Raw genomic sequence first — 20,165 nt, 5'->3', positions numbered from 1 at the left:
TCCCAGCAGTCCCGCTTCCCATCCAGATCCCTGCCTGTGGCCCGGGAAAGCAGTTGAGGACAGCCCAAAGCTTTGGGACCCTGCACCCACGTGGGAGACCTGAAGAGACTCCTGGCTTCGGATTGGCATAGCATCGGTCGTTGCGCTCACTTGGGGAGTGAATCATGGGGTGGAAGATCTTCCTCTCTGTCTCTCCTCTCTGTATATCCGCCTTTCCAATGAAAATAAAAGAAATCTTTACAAATGAATGAATGAATTAATTAATTAAAAATAAATAAATAAAACAAGAGAAATTAAATTAAGCCATGTATATCAAAATTAAGCCATGTATATCAAACACATTAAGCCATGAATTCTACAAGGCTGGCAGGTTAATCTATATCCCCAATAGAACCCAGCAGAAGCTTAGATCAGCCAAGTCACAACAAAAATTCATGTCATATATCTATCTGACTCCATATTTTGTCACACTTGAAAATGTGTGCTGGCTTGACTTCTAGTCAGTAACCTGCATGATTCTGAAAATGCCCAGGATTCTGAGATGAAAGATACAATTATATTGTATGCAAGCAATGTAGTAAGACAAACTATCTTGCAGAATCTACAATTCTTCTAATTCACTTTAATGTTGCAAAAATACAACATAGTTGATCAATAAAATAAGTATGCTGCATTATCACTCATGCCAGAATTTAAGAGTCATCCATGTGAGCATATTTCAATAAGGAATTATTTTCCTTCCAAATACAAATTCCAGATTAATAGTTTTAAATACTACGCACATATTGCTTCTAAAGAAAAACTAATGGATTAATTTATGCTAACTGATTGGCCTTAGTTCCCAAATTCAGAGAAAGTGCTTTCTTTGACACATCATCAAGCAGTATATTTTAACATCACAAACTTTAAAAACTATAATCCTATCTATAATATCTCTGAAACAAAACAAAGCATGGGCTACCTTTGTGTTCCATACCTCATACTGGCCATCATTTTTAGAAAATACTCTAGCATAGAATATAAATAATGCTCTTGAGTATTGTCACTTCAATGGTTACTTCTTTAAATGTCTTACAAGGATGACTTAAAGATGGGAAAAAATATACAAGCATTGCTAATAAAGTAAAAGAAAAAAAATAAAAGAAGCACTTTCTCAATCATGGACAGCTTGCACAGCTCATAATAGTCAAAATGTGACATCAAGCAAGGTATGTATCATCATATTAATGGATAAAATAAAGGTGTATATGCCTGATGGAATATGATTCAGCCATAAAAAATAAAATCCTGTCTTTTTTAGTAAACTATATGGAACTCAAGAATGTACTAGTTAGTGAAATAAGCCAGTCACATTCAAATACTGCATGCTATCCTTCACAGGTTGGGAGCTTAAAATGCAGTAACTAAATTCTGGAAGTCTAGCAGGGAAAGGGGGAATTTTAATAAAAAGTTAGGCAAAGTCGGGTCTAGTTTATTATTGTGACACATCAATAAAATTTTAATAAGCAAAGATGGGCATGGGTATTTGTGGGCATTCTTTATCAAACTTCATAATTTGTTCTGAAAATGTAAATTCATTCTGAATAAAATATGTAACTCCAATGACCCTTAAAAGCTTAAATGTATTACATAACTGATACTCTACAACCGTAGTTCTTGACAAGCTAACTCATGTCAATCAATAATTCATAAACATCAGAGGCAAAACGTAAAAATATTCCCACTTTTAAAAATGAATTACTGGGGCCCAGCTCAGTGGCACAAGTGGTTAAGGTCCTCGCCTTGTACGCCCGGGATCCCATATGGGCGCTGGTTCTATTGGCAGCCCAGCTTCCCTTCCAGCTACCTGCCTGTGGCCCGGGAGAGCAGTGGAGGACAGCCCAAAGCTTTGGGACCCTGCACCCACGTGGGAGACCCGGAAGAGGCTCCTGGCTTCAGATCGGCATAGCATTGGCCATTGCGCTCACTTGGGGAGTGAATCATCGGACGGAAGATCTTCCTCTCTCTCTCTCCTCTCTGTATATCCACTTTTCCAATGAAAATAATAATAATAATAAATAAGTATTTTAAAAAAATGAATTACCAGTGCTGGAATGTAACCAAGCAGATATAGAGACCACTAGCAATGCTGACATCCCATACATATAGCCGTTCAATTGCTGGCTCCCTGCTCTGTGATCCACCACTCTGTTAATGGACTTGAGGGGGGGATAGAAGATGACAAAATTTCTTGGGCCCCTGTATTCATCTAGAATTTAGGGTCCTGGCTTTGCTGAAGCCATTTAAGGACTGAATGGCAGCCTGAGGATGTATGTATGTATGTATGTGTGTGTGTGTGTGCATGCGTGTGTGTGTGTGTCTGTCTGTTTCTTACCATACTCTACCTTCCAAATAAAATAAATCATAACAAATATTCCTTTCCATGACCAATTCAAAGTGTATCTATATAATAGGAAATTCCTTTAGCTCTAACTCCAAAAATACTCTACTCCAAAATTTCTATTACATCAAAGTGGTGCAATTAAAAATATAATGTCTAAAGTTATTTTGGTACAAATTATTTTAATTATAAATTAATTTTATTGTAAGCCACACAGCTTTCTTATCCTATGGAATTTATCTCAGTTATCTCAAATACACAGTCCTCTGGCTCCCATGAGCCAGGATCTGAAATGCTTTGAGTAAAGTGTAAATGAATACTTACTGATAGGGAATGGTTATTTCAGAAGTCAGTCTTCTGTTCTCATCACTGTAGAAAAGCGGATCAACTAGGCAGTTTTCCCAGGAATAAGACTGACATCTAGTACACTTTTTTCTTAAATTACATCATGCCATAGTTAGTATCATTATTCCTTCAATTCACAGGTGGTCTTTTATGCCTTTGCTCCCATCTGCATTTCCTTTCACATATGTGGCATACTAAAATAATGAGCAGTTGGCCTGCCGTGGACAATGGCACAATTTGCATATATCCTTATTATGAAATATTTACCAACACCAACCAACACACTAACATCAAAGCTTAAAAACAGAAACAAGCATCATAAACATTTGCTCCAAGAATTAAATAAGTGATCTGAATAAATTGCTTAATATAATTCATTTCATTCACAATTTCAAAATTGGAAAAATCTGTTTTACCCTGAAAAAAAAAAAAACAGTAGACAACAAAAAATGTACAACACTTCCTCACAGTTTAATTGATATGTGCATTTATTATTAGTTATTATTAACGCAGAAAGTGGGGACAAAAAGCTCACAAACATTGTGCACAATTTCACGAGATGCATTGCAGGGGAAAAAGTGACAGTGACAGAGCAACATATTCTAGGGTCTTGGTGGACGCATTCCTGGGGGAGGTGGGCCTGGAAAGTAAAAATAAATAAATAAATGAATGAATAAGATAGGACAGATAAATGTCATAGAATTCTCCAAAGGCCTGGCTGTCATCCATAAGCTGTGTGCTTCCCTTTACCTCTAATTCCTGGTGGAGGTGGTCTCATTCCTGGAGGAGGCATACCTATCGGTGTCCCTCGAGCAGGAGGAAGCCCAATTGGTGGGCCCATTGGTGGCCTCATACCAGGCGGAGGTGCCATAATTCCTACAAAGAAAAATATGAATGTGTTATTTGGTGCTGTGGCATAGTGAATTAAGCAGCCCCACAGTGTCAGCATCCCATAATCACTGCCTGCTGTGTCCCATTTGTTCCACCAAAATCCAGCTCCTTGCTAATGTGCCTGGGAAAGTAGCAGAGTACAACTCTAGTGCCTAGGTGTCTGCAACCACGTGGGAACTTCAACAAAAGCTCCTGGCTTTAGTTTGGTCAAGCCTCAGCTATTGCAACCATCTGCAGAGTAAACCAGAGGATGAAGGACCTCTCCTTTTGTCTCTCACCTCTCAATGTAATTCTGCATTTCAAATAAATACATTTGAAAAAAAAATAGTAATTAAGGCTTCCTAAGATGGCTAAGGTAAGTAATTGGAAGGTAATGGTGAATAAATGGTCCCTAACACAAGCAATTTTAAGTCTTAACTTATTGACAATTATTCCTGTATGTCATTCCCAACTTCAAAATCCCATCACCTTTTTCGCAATTATCCTGGGAATGCAGGCAATACAGAGATCCCACATATTCTCATCAAAAATTCAAATTCTTCTTCTTCACCAACTCTTACCTGGAGGTGGGGTTGCTCTACCCACAGGTGGGGGTGGAGTCCCTCGTCCTGGCGGATACTGTGTTGGGGCTCCAGCAATGCTGGCAGTAGCAGCAACAGCAGCAGCTGCTACAGTGCCTCTTCCCTGCGGAGTCATTACCTGTGAAAACATGAAAAGAAAGTAAAGATGACATACCCCTCAATTTTCCATCCAAAAAAAAAAATAAAAGGTGGTTATAATTTACAGAACACTACGCACAATAATTCCACTCCTATCATTAGTCCCATTTTTTAAATCATGACATATCAATATCTAATAAGCTTTGTTTTCCCAAATGCAATTTATCATCTATATTTTTCCTTATTCACTAATAGTGGTGAATTACTATGTTAATGTAGTTAGCTTTATCAACATTCCTGAAGTAATTATCCATTAATTCATTCTATAGCATCTGCTTTTCACACCATAAGATGTACATCAAATTTTTAAATCCCAACTGCATCATGCTCTAGTCACACTCTTTCCATAACCTAAAACTCTCTCCTAGTGTCCCACCTGCTGTGATGGCCCCCCAACTCCTCGGACAGGGCCTGCTAATCCAGCAGGGGCCTGGGGAATTGGGACCCCAGCTGGTACGCCTCTGCCAGCAGCCCTACCAACTCCAGGGCCTCCTGCAGCTCCAGCAAGTGGTACCCGAGCAATGCCAGTCTAAAACAAGAAAATTGTTAGCTTAAAAGGATAATAATTTCTCAAGTTTTAGTAGTCTTATTCACAGGTCACTCCTTATTATTTTCCCATGCTATCTCATTATTAGTTCTGATTCCAAAAGAATAAATCAGTAAGGTACCCTGGTATAACCCACCAAGTAAATCAGCTCACTCCTATCCCTATCTAGGTAGTACCCAGCATGTAGAACAACATGTCAAAAATCCCTACATTCCTAAATAAATGGCGACCAGGAATGTCAGTATATGATGGCTCTTTTGGTAGATATATTCTACCAAACTCACTGTACCATGACTTCACATGGCAGAAATAATCTAATGTCCTTTCACATCAAAATTCTTTGTGAATCAGGTTAAAAAAAAAAAAAACATTGTTTTTTTATTTATTGAAAAAAGTCTGTCCTGTCCCACATCTTCCTTACATCTTTGGGAGGTGGTCCCTCAACAGTCATCGATACCAAGTTTTCCCCACGCAGCAAGACCAGACCCAAAACCCGCTTTTCTTCCCGTTCTGGTTGCTTTGCATTCTTTGGCCTGTAAATTACAATGAAATTTTAGTTTTAAGATAAAATGTAGTGATTTGTAGATCACTCAAAAATTTGCAAAATATTATGAATCAATTAATAATTAATGACAAGATACTCATAAATAGCTACTCAATTGTTTACACGCAACAACAAAAAAAAACCTAAACTCAGTTAATAAATAACAAATACAATTTTAGCTTTTCAGACTATTTCACTTAATGTTACACTATAGTAAACAAATCACTTCTCTACAGATACAAATGACATAACAAAGTAAGACAGGAAAAATTAAAATCCCAGTTACCAATTTAAGAGGAGAAATAAATGCCTTTATTTTATTGACCTAAGAGGGAGATAAACAAATAGCTACAACCTCTTGGTTAAGTCCTCCAATGTCATCAATGGTCATCAAAGACCCAAATGGGGCAAAGTTGCCACCTGAGAAATTAATCCATACCTTCCACATGGGTGGGAGGGGCCAAAACACTGGGAAATCCAAATGCATTAGGAGGAAGCTGGAGTCAGGAATTGGAACAGGGTATTAATCCAGGGCAGGGCACTCATCTTAACCTCTAATATGAACTCTTATACATAATATCTTTTATTTCAATCAAGAGTTCTTCAATTTGGAAAGAAAAAAAGCGTGCAGCAGACTCTGAATAAGATTTTTTTTCTTCTTTTTTACACTAGCTTTTAAAAAAAATTTTTTTATTGCATTTAATTTTACAACATTTCATAGGCTCTGATGTTCCCTCTTCCCCTCCTCTTGCCCTCCCCCCATGATGGATTGCTCCACCTTATTGCAGTATTACAGATCAATTAATTTTTTAAAATAAATGGAACTAGATCTTCTGGCAATACTGAAAAATTTTAATTTATTAGTGATAAATCAAAAACTGCTTTTACAAAATCAAACCAGTTGTTACTTGGGTGCAATGCTGTGGTTTTGAGACAAGGTCAATAGCTTATATAGATAGGCACTGCACTGTCATGGTTTTTCTTTCGCCAGCCTTTGTAAACCCTACTTCAGCTTGTCCTGGTTTCTCCTGGCCTCTGACTCCAACTTCCTTTACCCAAACCCAAACCACCCGTACTTTATCTTCCTGAACTCATCACAATCACAGAGGATCAAATTCATATGCTTGTCAAAAGCCTTAAAGGTGCCAATGAAGATTCGGCCATCTTGCAGGATACATCTCATTCTATAGTCAATGTGTTGAAGCATCTTGCTGCTCTTGCCCACAGTCTAGAAACAGGAAAATGAGGAGTCAATGACCAACTGCATCTAACCTTTCTGCCATCATGACTAATCATATTAAATTTGTTCCCCATAACATATCTCCCTAACTTTGTTTTCTTCAACATTTAATTTATGGGACTAAACTTGAGTTTGGAACAACTAAACATTTCTACAATAACTCCACTAACCCTTAAAGGCCTAGAGAGCACTGCCATCATCATAACTAAAACTGCTCCCAGAGATCCATGAGACAACCACCCTTGTACATCTGAAATGTTGATCTTATTCTCTGCGCCACCGCTAAAGCATGCTGCTATCATAGTATGTGACACTGTTGATAATTCCCTTTATCCTGGACAAATTCCTGCTTCAATTAAACATTGCAACTCCTACAAGGTACCAAAACATTTTGTAACTCTGATGTCTCAACAATTTTCACCCCTTTGTGAATGGTACCATTCCCTTTGATAACACGTGCTCTAGACTGTGAGATCCATATAACCTTTTGGAAGCTCAATTGTCGAAGTAGTCTTTACATTTACTATAATCTAAGACTATGAAAAAGTCTCCCAAGATCTCAAAATATGACTAGAATTTCACCCATATTCTCTCACATCTTATGTATCTTTCAAGATGATTTCCAACCCACTTTGAGATCATTAACAGGAAAACAAACATTTCTAATCCATATTTGTTTCTCAATGCAATTAGAGTGCATGTCTAAACATTTATCCTGTTATAACATTCAGAACCCAAAGGCACCCACATGTAACTGCAAACTGTTACTACTCAATGTCCTTATTTCAGCTTACCACCATCCACCTTAACATCCATACATCTTACCATGTTTGCGGTTCCACCAATCCAATGTCCAAAGTAGAATTTCAGGACCCTTAGACCTAAGGGAAGGCTACAGATAAAGGTATGATGGAAGGTTCTCCTAGAAACAATGCAAGCTGTGCAGAAGCTTCGCTAACAGTAGATGGAGCCTGCAGAGGAAAGCATGTTATAGCTGCACTACAATCAAGTAGGCAGAAAATTTTGCACAAAAAATACATTAAAAAAACTATCTCATGTTTCTATCCACTATCTTTTCATATTTATTTAAAATTCACATTTGATGTACCTGTGACTGATGAAGCTGTTATAATTTCATTTTACCAAGAATATCTTTCCATTTACCTGGCTCAAAACTTACTATTCTTCCTTTCCACCTTTCATCTCCAAGACATGTATAATACCAATTACTCCCGGGTTATTTCAAGCTGCTTCTTTTACTCCTTCAACTGTAGTATTCTCTTTCTTAAAGAACTGAATGAATTGCAAACTTAAGGCTTCTTACGTCATAATACATAACAGAAATAGACACACACTGATGGCTTTCTTCATAATAAAAGCAACAAGTTACCTTTACCATTACTTCTCAAAAATGTGATATTAATATGACAATGGAATCTAAGGAACGCTCTTAGTGTCTCACACTGCTGATCTTACAAAGTGAGACACATTTTTCATGAAAACTTGGAATTAAACATTTAAAACTGATGTAAATGTAAATAACATCACAATGAAATTATGTGTAAAAACTACATTTGGGGCTTAGATATATAAAATCTTAAGAATGATTTTGTATTGCAATTGGCACACATAATAAAAGGAAATCCTAACCCATTAAGATATTGTTGATCCCTCAATAAATGACCAAAACAAAATAACAGACAATGGACCACATAAGAGTGATTACAGCAAATGAAACTATATGTAGTATTTTAATTTCAACAGAAAATAACTAAGCTATTATTTCTTATGTAAGAATAAATGCTACAGATATCATCTAAATGTATCTAAAGTTTTTGGCTTGTAAGTTTAAACAACTAAAAGAGATCAGTGTTTGTGTTCAAGTGATAACAGATTTCTGCAGATTTCTTATCCAGTCTGTCTTAAATCTTCTATCCAATTAAGCATTCAGGGGAAGATATGCATTACTTCTGATTAATACATTTTTAATGCGGGATATAAACAAAATTTTCCTTAATTTAGAACCATGTGGGTTCTCCATAATTACTCCTTACACGAAGAATGCAAAAAAAAAGTTTAACAGTAAAGAAACAGGAGTATATAACTAAACTGAAGATACTACTTGACACAGCTCTACCAATTTATTATCAAAAAATACCTTCATCATTGGATTGCTTATTCAAAAACCGACAGTTGTAATGAGAAACACATCATTTGTAAGTTTTTATTGATTATTTAGACAGGCAGAGGGCTCCCAAGAATTAGAAACCATGTCTCCTATGTGGGTGGCAGCAATCTGGTTATCCATTTCATCAAGGCTGTCACCTGGGTATGCATTGGTAATAAGCTGGCGTCGGGAGTCAGAGCTGACAATCCAACTCGGGCACTCCAATGCAGGACATCAATGTCCACACGCCCACCTCAAATCTGGTAAGGCTTTATGGCAATCAAAATTTCCTGTGGAGGAAAAAACTTCCCATTGCACATTTAAAACTCATTCCATAGAAGGACTCTGGCATAGTAGTTCATACTCATTGGGATAACTGCAATCTATGATGGCATCTCGGCTCCACTCCAGATTCCAGCATTTTCCAACCTTGTAGTCTGGCAGCCAGTGGTATCCCTGCAAGCCATAGACATAGTTTGAACTCTTGACTGGTGATTTTTGCCTGACACAGCCTTGCTGCCTTCAACTATTTAGGAATTAATTCAGTAGATCAGAAATTTTATATTTAAAACACATAAATATTTTTAGATATTATGTCCACATTTGGGAAATTTATCCTTAAACTTTTTGTGCTAAAAAACAGAACTAGAGGTTCAGTATCTTTTATAAAATGCTTGGGACAAGTAACTTGCATTTCAAATTATTTTATTTTTGAGTATTTTCATACACATCATTATTTTTGCATATGTGTTTCATATACAACATATACACATTGTACACAGTAATTTTATGTGAGAGATTTAGTAATCTCGTGCAAGAAAAAAGACAGCATATTGAATTTTGCACCTAAGGTGTCATGTCAGTGCTCAAATTGAAGCATCTTCAATTTCAGGGCTGAGGAATAAGGACAGTCTGTCTATAACATTGATAAAATTACTTTCTAAAATTTCCTGGCTATCATAATTCACATGCTTATAATTAAAATGGAAATTTTAAAAGTAGCCTTCAAAACTACCTACCCATTTGTATAAAAGTAGGATTCTTAGACCATTCCTTTAATAAAGAAATTCACACAGTACTCTAATTATCATTTATACTTCATTTACAATCTTCCAATAACCCCTTTTTCTTTAGCATTTTGTTATTTCCACTGGTGCCCCCTTGCTATTTTCATCCAATGTATGTCTTTAAAACAATGATCAGTCAATATTTTTGGCCTAAAGGGACAAAGATATTAAATATTTTAGGATATGATTATCATCTGATCTGTAACAGCTGCTCTATATCCAAAATAGCCATGAGCTATACTCAGACATGTCCATGTTCCAATAAAATATACATGTATATATAATGGGCCAGATATTAAACCTTGGTCTAGTGAAATCCTAATAGATAGTAGTATTTATGTAGAACAACCACATGGACACAGAATAAAACAAGATACAATTAAGTAAGAGAAAATGAAATGGTACTACTTTCAGATACTGACATTATTTAAATACCATATCTAGATGTTTTCAACTGAGATGCCAAAAAATTTATTGGCTTTATGAGTTAGAACACTAATTCACTGAGAAATGCCCTGATTGAAAATTTTCAGATTCCACACTTGATTTGTAACCAGGGTCATTTAATTAATCGGGCATGTTTAATGTAAAGGTTTCAATAATGGAATAGTTCCCAGAAAAGTCTTGTCTTGTTAGATTTAAACTCAAAATACTAGATATAAACAGGCCTATTAATTCATGTTGAGGAATAATATTACAAAAATATTAATGAAAGCCCTGCTAAGTCACTCAAGCACCTAATTCCATTTTCTAACATGTATTTAGTATTCAGAAATAATGGTATTCTAATTAAAAATAGAAAAAATATGAATGAAAACCAAGGTATTGATGTGGAAAATGTAAAGAATCAACATAAACAGACAAAATAAATCTACATCACATTCATAATTTATGGACAATCTTTATTGCATTGTCTGTCAATTCCAACGGGAAATACACATTGATGAAAACAGAAAAGTGAGAAAAAGACAAAACAATGAGAGAAATAATTAGTCAAATAAAAACAAGGAACTGAGCAGATACTCTAACAATCTTATTAATGATTATGGTGAATATTTACAATTTAGTATGTATAAATTATACTACAATTAGAATTAAGACTGATAATTACTTTAAATATCACACTACTGTCTTATGGAAATGAAAACTAATTCAACACAATACAAATGCTTGCAAAAAATAAAATGGAATCATCCACAAGCAGCCATTAACATTTTTTTTTTCTGTAAGGGAAAGCAGAACATACAAAATTGTAGAAGACTCCAAAAAGCACACACCACAAAGACAGGAAGCAATACATCACTAATCATCCTGTCAGGGACAGGGAGATTTTCACTTTTAAAAAATAAACAAGCTTTGTGCTATGTGTTTTTTGTATGAATATTTTTATTTAGATAAATAATTTAGATAAATTAAGTAAAATAAATATATTCATTTTAAAAAGCTTTTTTCAAATGCCCTAGATTACACAAATCCCAATCCCTGTTTCAATAATTCATTTTCTCATCATTACTTTATCAGCTCTAACCTGGTTTTTGCTTGGGAATCGGCTACCTTGAAAATCCAATCCTGCTTTAACCACCTCTTGGTGTCTCGGCTAAGAAAGCCTGTCTCAGCTCCGCCTGGAAATCCAGCACAGGCACTTGCTGCTGCTGAGAACGTCTCGGGTACAACTGACACCTATGATAAGAACACAGTATGCATGAATGAGAAAAATGCTTGCAGATTCAGTTGACACCATAGAAAACACATATTCTTGCATTTACGGTGATCTTTTATGCTCAGAGTATGCACATTTATGAGGAAACAACAAAATTAAACAGAAGTCTCTGAACCCAGGAAATGGTGGATACTTAGCCAGTCTAGGGTTATTTCCAAAAACTTAAAAAAATAGTTGCAAGATTGTCAGAAACATGACCACTGACTTCACATTACTATCATGCTAGATGGAAACATTCTTTTCTGCACTAGGTTGCATGAAGAATTTGCTAAGGCAAGGCCTTAAGACAATCACCATTACAGATCCTCCAAGATGTCATCTCCAAGAACCAGCCTGTTGACGGGATCTGAAAGTGTAAATCATCTATGAATAAGCATAACATTCTGCAGAAAAGATCTCAACATATCCCTATTTACCAGTAACCTGGATGTAAATCTGATCATGAAAAAAAGAGAGATGTAGATAATTATTTTGTTATGCAATAAAATATGCCTAGAGCACAGAACAAGAAATCACTAACAACTTCGCCTTGTTTGTAAAAGAAAAAAAAAAAAAAAGATAAGGGGGAGGAAGGGAGAAAGAAGGGCTTAGAGCGAGGAGAAAGACTTGAGATTGATTACTTGACTTTCGATCCACTAGCTTGCTTCCCAAATGGCGACAACAGCCACATCTGGGCTGGCTGAAAACAGAAGCTAGACACTCTATCCTGGTACCCACAGGAGTTGCAGGGCAGCAAACAGTTGAGTTTGCTGCCTTCCCAGGCAGATGTAATAATGAAGTTAGGTAGGAAACAGAGAAAGCAAGACTCTGACTCAGGATGCCCACTATGTTCAAGCAGATGTTTAATGTGCTGCCACAAAGCAAACTCACCATAAAAATCTTTTCAACTCATTTCCCAACAAACTTTCTGAAGCTTCATGAGTAAATAAAAATATCTGATAGCACTGGAATTACAAAATGGGGCAGTGGTAATAAGATTTTCTGCTTCAGATTTTGAACATTTGAATCATGTGTTAGATGAACAGTTAAGATCATCTAAATCTTTGTAATTTACCCAAAAAGGTATAAGGGTTTTTTGTTGCTATTGTTTATTTTGGGTTCCTCAGATCACACCTGAATTGATGTTACTGAGATGTCTTCAAGAAAATGATGATATTAGTGTAGACACGATGGTATTACCCACTTTCCTGTAGCCCTTGGCCCTTTGTATCCTAATCAACTAAGTAAGGTTATTAAAAAAAAAAAAAAAGATTGTGGTCAGCCATACCAGACACTAAACACGATGGGAGGTAAGAGGTTTTGACTACGATTTCTTAGGAAAGAGACTGGAAATAAAGACTGAAGTCAATCACAAGGTAAATCAAGGATATGATCAAGGCTGTCTATAAAATGAAAAGTACAATGAAGTTATTAATAACTAAAGTTTTCCTGAGCTTCCTAGTTGGTACAAATTGCCAACAGCGATGCTTTATCTGGGACCCTCCTTGGCCTTGCCGCATTAGCATGCTTATTTGAATCCTTTATGATAAAAATCTTTAGTTCTTTGAGTCATTTTTACAACTACAAATGCCTATAAAGGCAGCAAAATTATTGCCAAATGGTCAGAAATGTGTGTATTCTGAGAATTGTAGAGCTTGCAACTGGTGTGAATTCAAAGAAATCTTAAAACATATACTTTATCTACAAAGTCTGCATTAAATTTGGGTTAGTAACTAAGTAAGCTAGTATCTTGTTAATTGCATATTGTTTTGTATATTCTTACTCTAATCACTAGAAAATGAAATCTTAACTTTGGCATTCTCCATTCTGATTTCTGCCACCAAATGGCAATTAAGTCTCTCACCTAACCAAATCCTAAATTGTGTCTTATCAAAAAAATAAATAAAACAAATAAAAACAAACAAATAAAACAAACAAAAAACTTAGCTTCTTAAACATTTAAAAGAAATTCCCAACAAGGATATGATTGAGAAAATAAGGCATTATCCAATCCCAAAGAACAAGAACAATTTGGTGGTAAAATTAGTGAGGGCAGAATAACGGTAATTCCCTAAGTGAGAAAAAAGGAAAAAAAAAAAAAAAGAGTCAGCAAAAATTAAAATTATTTCTGCTTTAAATTAAAAACACCAAAAGGTTTCCTGTACAAATAAAATACCAAATGTCCTCATCCCAAAAGATAAAATGATGTTTTGCTGAACAGCAGTGAAGCCATAATGAATGCAGTATCTAATAAAACACTAATAATGGCCTCCAAAGACACTCTAACCACCATCTCTGCTTCCTATTGCATTCTCTAAATTACCACTGTAAACTGTTAGTGATCTCAAGCTGCAATGATTTTCTGAACAGTGAATAAGGATGTTACATAGTATAATGTAAAATCACATCATCTATTTTAAATGACAAACTATTACAGAAGACACAAACAAGCTTTTTAAAACACACAAGTACAATGTAAATATTAAAACATACTCCCTTCAGATTAATTTTCCTAAAATGTAATTTCTATCTTGGTTCTGGGTATTATTTAAACTAAAGTGAGAAATGAAGTGTTCATTCTCTCTAGGAATTTAAAATATGCAAATATTTTACAACTGCCATATACAAAATGAGCAGATAAAAATAAGTCACACAAAATATTACCTACATTTTGTAATTAAAGTTACATAATATAAATAAAAATTATTCATAATACACTGATTTTCTGAGCTATCGCTTTCATTGCTAATAGTCAAAAAATTAAAACTAAATAATGCATTGGTAGGTTGATGATTTAAATAATACAATAGGTACACGTATTAACATGGAAGACTCCTAAGCCATATTTCAATGCAACACATTGAATATACACATTGCTCGCCTATTTCTTTCTACTCTTCAATCTACCTTTTCCCTACGAACAACCACACAAGAGCAATAATGCACAGATCTAAGATACAGAGAATAAAATACTTACAAGTTATCTCTGCAGTGGGAAGGGAGACAAATTCATGGTGGCTTTAAGACTTTACTCATGTTTTACGTAAAAATGTCAAAACTTAGGGGCAATGACAAATGCTAAAAATTCAATGTAAACTCAGCATGTCTCATGTCATTGAAATGCTTACATCATTTTAATTAAACCTATCTTTCAGAAACTGTGTGTTAAGCTTTAAATATGTATAAATAAATATATATATGTTCTGAGAAAAATATGTACACATTAACACAAAAGTATGATTTCTAATTGAAAGTAAATGTGCAACACATAAACATTTGTATGCTTGTAAACATCTTTTTTTAAAAGATTTATCTTATTTTTATTGTAAAGTCAGATAGACAGAGAGGAAAGGCATTCAAGGTGAGGATTTTAGCTGTTAGACCAATGTTCCAGGCCTGCTTGTAAACATCTTACAAGCATACCAAAAGGGTTCTAAAATTTAAAGATGTATCCTGATGAAAGACAAATCCATAAGAAAAACCTGCTTCTCACCCCAATAGTACTTACTCCTGATTGCTCAGTGAAGCTGTCCTCCTACGTTTGACTTGAACTTCCACTTCAGGCACGTGCTGTTCGGTAGTCCGTCTCAGGTGCAAGCGATCCCTGAAACAGGAGAATTTATATCATCAACTTCACAAAGTCCTAGAATACCTATTTATGTAAAGACAAATTTACAGTCATATAGATTTACAGCCATATAGTAAATACGATGAAATTTTAAGGAAAATGTACCCCAATACTAATAATCACAAGACATTAAGTATCAGATCTTTCCCCTTCAGGCAGCCAGAATCAATACTGTTAACTACCTTTGCCTTGTACCAACCCATTATGTCAGAAAACTAGGTTGAAGAAAAAAAAAATCAGGAAACAAGCAAAATAAATATTCTATCCATCTGTTCATAAAAACTTACACATTTATAAAATACTTTAAAAAATTTGTGGAAAATGGAAGCTATATTATTGTAGTGCACAAAAATAGATTTATGCAGTTTTTCATAATATGCATGCTTCATTAACTTTACTAATATAAAACAATGATGCTAAAACTAGTTAAAAATATATTCTTTGCTGGACTTGAATGGTGAACACAAAGCTTAAATCACTACATGTGTAAAGAAAAACCTCTAAGAAAATACTGCTTTGTTAGGGTTTGAAAAACACCAAAAAAAATTTAAGTAAGCAGTTAAATAATTATAATGGGGGAGTGTATGTGTGGTTAATATTAATTTTTGCTCCCAAAGCATTTTCACTAAAAGGCATTCCTCTAGAAATAAACTGTAAAGTCAAAGAACAATGACATCCTCTGATATCCTTCCTAAACTTTCCAATTTTCTACAGAATTTTTAATGTGCTTAACATGAAAATGAATAAATATTCAACTGAAATCTTCATTTCACAAACAGAATAAATATCAATACCTCCAATAAAAAAGCCCAAGTTGCCAAAAAAAAATTCTGAGTCAGCTGGCATTCAACAGCTGGAAAGAAAGAAATTAACATCCATTCTCTACCTTTTTAAGTAAAAGAGGCAATCTTAGCCAGGAGTAACTGTCACTCAGGCTTAACTCTGAGTCACACATGAGAGACATGGTCCTTTGAAACCAGTCTTAATCCACATCAAAGAAATTAGATTTTTAAATCAACTCTTCTTTGATACGTTAAAAGACATGTCATAACTTGCTTACTTGGAGATCTCCTTCCTAAAATACCTAAGAAACAGTGAGATGACTTGGCAATCGATCCATCTAAAATGGGAGTGAAATCAATTAGAAATTATTTTAAAATACAAAGGGAGAAATGACAATACAAATTAATCAAATGGGAACAATGCTTATGAAACTCATATTTAAAACTCCATGAATAAATCCAAATCATGCCATTCTTTAAAAATGATGCCATGAAACTCCTTGTACAAGCTACTTTATTCCAAATTACAAGATGAGCTCACACTCGCTCATTTTCCTAAAAAAAACCTTATTACACTAGTTAAGAGACTCAATTTCTGAGCCCTTCGAAGGAGGCCTGCCATATTGTGACCCTGGGGCTGACAACTATAAAATGGCAGGCCAGAAGAACACTTGAACAGGTCAAATAAGTAACTGTTTAAACCAAACTGTATTTGTATTTTACACAAGCAGGAAAAAACCTGGCAAATGGTTAACACACTCAAAATCCCAAACCTATGTTATTTTCAAACTACCCAAAAAGAAACAACTATAAAATGAGGTTTCCTAAGCCTCCCTGATTTACTTTTTATTAATTACAACTCAGACACACTTTTGTTGATGAGATATAAAAACAGCATGAAAATACTGAAATGGAAAACAAAATTCAGAAACACATTTTTAAAACAAAGTGGAAAAGCTGTTAATCTTGGTTCAGGGTTCTTTCTCAAACCTTCATAGTAGCTACAACTTCAAAATGGATCAAAATCATTTATTAAAATGTCTGCAGACAAGTAAATGACCCCACATTTTGCTAGCCCAATAGGATTTGTACCATTTTTCTGATTTTTTCTCTGAGCAACAAAATTTACAGATTTAACAAGCCCTCACCTTGATTGGGACCACACTCCAACCCCTCATTTTTCCATTTAAGGAACACCCAGAGAAGAATAAATCACTGATAGCAATGGTGATGGTGACGTAACCGTTAAATTATCAATCTGCAAAGTAAAAATCAAAGGACAGGGATACGATCTGGAAAAGTTTACTGTGTCTATTTTGTTAAAGGAAAATTATGTACGACATAATCAAAGGAAATTGACAAAATTGAAAAATTAAGTTTTCCCAGCAAGTCAAAATAAAATCTAGAAATGATGGTGGCAGCCTACAGCACAACAGGTCCTGAAATGGGTGTGTCACTGGGGTGCTGCAGACCCGTCGCAGTCCAGCCTAGTCCAAAACAGAATTGCAGCTGTATACTGCAGCTACCATCCCACACAGGCAAAGACCACTTTTTTATTCTTCCGGTTCTCCACACTATGGGGAGGGGTACCATAATGCTTGCCGGCTGGAACCAGCACTGCCCATTGTGGCTCCTACACTGTAATGCATCAGGCAGGGGGAAGGGACAGGAAAAGGGACAGTGCTGGAACAAACAAATGGTGGATATGGTTGCCATCCTACTCAAGCAGACTGCACCACCCCCTCCCCACAGCCCGCCCCAATTTAGCAGAAGCAGCTGCCACGCCCATGGCGCCTGCGCCACTCTCCCCACTGCAGTACTTTGGGGAGTGGGCAGCACGTCACCCAAATCCGCCTTGATTTCTCCCCATTGCACATTGCAGGTTTTCTGGATGTAATTCTAAAACAACCAAAGCTGAGCTGACGTTCGCTAACCCCCTCCCTTGCCTGCCGCAATGTGGGGAGGGGGCATCCACCCCTCACCTGACAGCCCCCCACCCTGCCGCGCCTGCGCAGACCCGCACCTCTGCAGCAGCCGCCATCTTTGCAGAACTGCACAATGGCGTTGATAAGCGCAGGACCACCTTGCGACCCCCGCATTCAAGCATAAACAGGGAACAGAAAGGAAGCCCCTGAGATGCCATTTTGCACATATCAGACATATAAAAGCAAGCTGTGTCTGTCCTTTACCTATCTCACACCATTTGGCCACAAGTGTGACAGATCATAAGGCAGTAAAATACAAGGACCAAATGTTGTGGTTCATAGTAGGCGTGGACCAATTGTAAAAAGCAACATGAAAACCACAGTATACAAACTGGACTACAGAAAGAAGCCACAGAAAACCTTACGTTCCATGTTGTTCTAACTAAAGGTTCCCTCGCCGCCAGTTTCCTCTCACGTATAGCTCTGCGGCATGTCAGCAATCCACCTGTGGCTCCCACCCTTGGTTCCCATTTGGAACGCAAGAATCATCCCAAGACCAGAGCTATGCTCACCACTACATGGCCCCTCGCGGCCCACTAACAGCCTCAGTCCCCCCACCCCGCTCCCTGTCCTCCCCACCACTCCCTCCGACCGGTCAATTATCCCTAAGATGCAGCTACCACCAGGCAGCGGCCGCACCCGAACCCCAGCACGACCACACCAAGCACACTTGTGTGGCATCAAAAAGCACGCCAGCACGGCCGCACAAAGCACCCAGGTGCGGATGCACCAAGCACTCCCGCGCGGCTGCAAAAAGCACCCCAACGTGGCCGCACCAAGCACTCCCGCGAGGCCGCAAAAAGCACCCCTGCGCGGCCGCACCAAGTACCCCTGCGCGGCCGCACCAAGTACCCCTGCGCGGCCGCAAAAAGCACCCCTCCGCGGCCGCACCAAGCACCCCGGCGCGGCAGCAAAAAGCACCCCGGCACGGCCGCACCAAGCATCCCTGCGTGGCCGCAACCAGCATCCGGCGCGGCCGCAATAAGCACCCCAGAGTGGCGGCACCCAGCGCCCCAGCGTGACCTCACCCAGCACTCAAGCGCGGCCGCACCCCGCACCCCGGAATGGCCGCACCCCGCACCCCGGCGCACACCGCTTCAGCAGTCCACTCCCGACCCCCAAGCACTTTCCCTGAGGTGATCCTGGCCGCTCCCTCCCACTACCACAGTCCCTGGCCACGGTCACCTCAGCATATCCTGACCGAAGCCACAATGTCCTCTCCCTAACGGACCCTCGGCAAACCATTCCCTGGGTGTGCCCCATTCCCACCGACCATCCACAAATCCACAATCCGCACCAGGAACTGCCTGAGAATGGAAGGAAAGAAATGCAGCCGCAAACAAGCCTACGGCGATGCAGGGTGTTAGAACAGACAGGAGGGCATGGCAGCGCACCGGGCAGAGCCCCAGCCTCCAAAGGTGTCCGATCTAGCTCTCCAGAACAAAGGCATTGTAGCACCCCTGTTTCCAAGGCATAGGGTATTCCAAGTGCTGGCCACTTGGAGTCTTTGATGAGGAAACACGGACATTCCCGCTGACCTTGCTCGCTCCATCGCGTCGCTGACAGCTCCTCAGGCCGAGGTGTCAGGCATCTCCGGCAGCCGAGGAGCTCTGCACAGCAATCGCTGCCGCAACGCAGAACTCTGGCCCGCCCCGCCCGCGCCTGCGCAGCACAGCCCTGGCGGCCGCGCATGCCAGCCCGCCTGCCGCAGTGCGGGGGTCCCTGCGCCCGGCCTGTCCCCTGAGCCCTGGGCAGAGGGCTTGCGCGCCCAGCACCCTCAAGAAGGGGATCACTGGACACTCGGCAAAGTGGAACCAATGGACATACCCACGTATTTTTGAAATATATACCAGATGTTCAGGAAATATTTTCTAGTCAACCAAGAAAAATTCCCGGTCATGTTTAAAAGCACCCTAAGGTTTTCTTATAGGCAGTAGAAGAAAACTGGTTTGAGAGGTTAAATGGGTGAGAACTATAGTCTTTGCAAAAACGCCAGGTACTCTGCAAAAATCTCGTCAAGATTATATCTAACTGTAAAATAGATGCTACATTGCTCAAATTCAGTGTAATTTGTTTTCCCTTTTTAAAATTTCAACATTTTTAAAATCATGAAAATTATTTTCTCTAATCATACTGTAGTGAAACTCTCCAGTATGGTTAAATTGATTATC

General features: G+C 37.9%; 2 protein-coding genes across 3 annotated transcripts; both read right to left on the bottom strand.

The window, feature by feature from the left end:
• Positions 1-3,195: 3,195 nt before the first annotated feature.
• SNRPN (small nuclear ribonucleoprotein polypeptide N) lies at positions 3,196-11,447 on the bottom strand. Its single transcript, XM_040969465.1, has 8 exons — positions 11,429-11,447; positions 7,492-7,547; positions 6,503-6,654; positions 5,304-5,415; positions 4,712-4,864; positions 4,177-4,315; positions 3,476-3,601; positions 3,196-3,365 (listed from the first exon to the last, which is right to left on the bottom strand). The coding sequence occupies exons 2-8, from the start codon at positions 7,492-7,494 to the stop codon at positions 3,328-3,330; spliced, it is 723 nt and encodes a 240-aa protein (XP_040825399.1). The 5' UTR covers positions 7,495-7,547; positions 11,429-11,447; the 3' UTR covers positions 3,196-3,327.
• On the bottom strand, positions 10,776-19,665 carry SNURF (SNRPN upstream open reading frame). Of its 2 annotated transcripts, XM_040969466.1 has the most exons (4): positions 19,533-19,665; positions 15,108-15,203; positions 11,429-11,580; positions 10,776-10,814 (listed from the first exon to the last, which is right to left on the bottom strand). In XM_040969466.1, exons 1-3 carry the CDS (start codon positions 19,544-19,546, stop codon positions 11,475-11,477), a joined length of 216 nt encoding a protein of 71 aa, XP_040825400.1. In that variant the 5' UTR covers positions 19,547-19,665; the 3' UTR covers positions 10,776-10,814; positions 11,429-11,474. The 2 variants fall into 2 exon arrangements, with proteins under 2 accessions (XP_040825400.1, XP_040825401.1); XM_040969467.1 differs by lacking the exon at positions 10,776-10,814 and having other exon boundaries at positions 11,012-11,580; positions 19,533-19,661.
• Between the last annotated feature and the right edge of the window lie 500 nt (positions 19,666-20,165).

The sequence above is a fragment of the Ochotona curzoniae genome, unplaced genomic scaffold (genome assembly GCF_017591425.1).
Source record: "Ochotona curzoniae isolate NIBS_2020 unplaced genomic scaffold, NIBS_Ocur_1.0 scaffold_4701, whole genome shotgun sequence".
NCBI classification, from domain to species: domain Eukaryota; kingdom Metazoa; phylum Chordata; class Mammalia; order Lagomorpha; family Ochotonidae; genus Ochotona; species Ochotona curzoniae.
The sequence above is the reverse complement of the archived record's forward strand: the minus strand, read 5'-3'. Positions and strand labels throughout refer to the sequence as shown.

Excerpts from the sequence above, each read along its gene's own strand:
- SNRPN (XM_040969465.1), bottom strand. Across the intron at positions 5,416-6,502 it reads GATGAGTTCAGGAAGATAAA|GCCAAAGAATGCAAAGCAAC; the intron begins GTACGGGTGGTT and ends TGTAATTTACAG. Across the intron at positions 4,865-5,303 it reads AGGGACCACCTCCCAAAGAT|ACTGGCATTGCTCGGGTACC; the intron begins GTAAGGAAGATG and ends TTCTTGTTTTAG.
- SNURF (XM_040969466.1), bottom strand. Across the intron at positions 11,581-15,107 it reads GCTTCACTGAGCAATCAGGA|GTGTCAGTTGTACCCGAGAC; the intron begins GTAAGTACTATT and ends TTCTTATCATAG.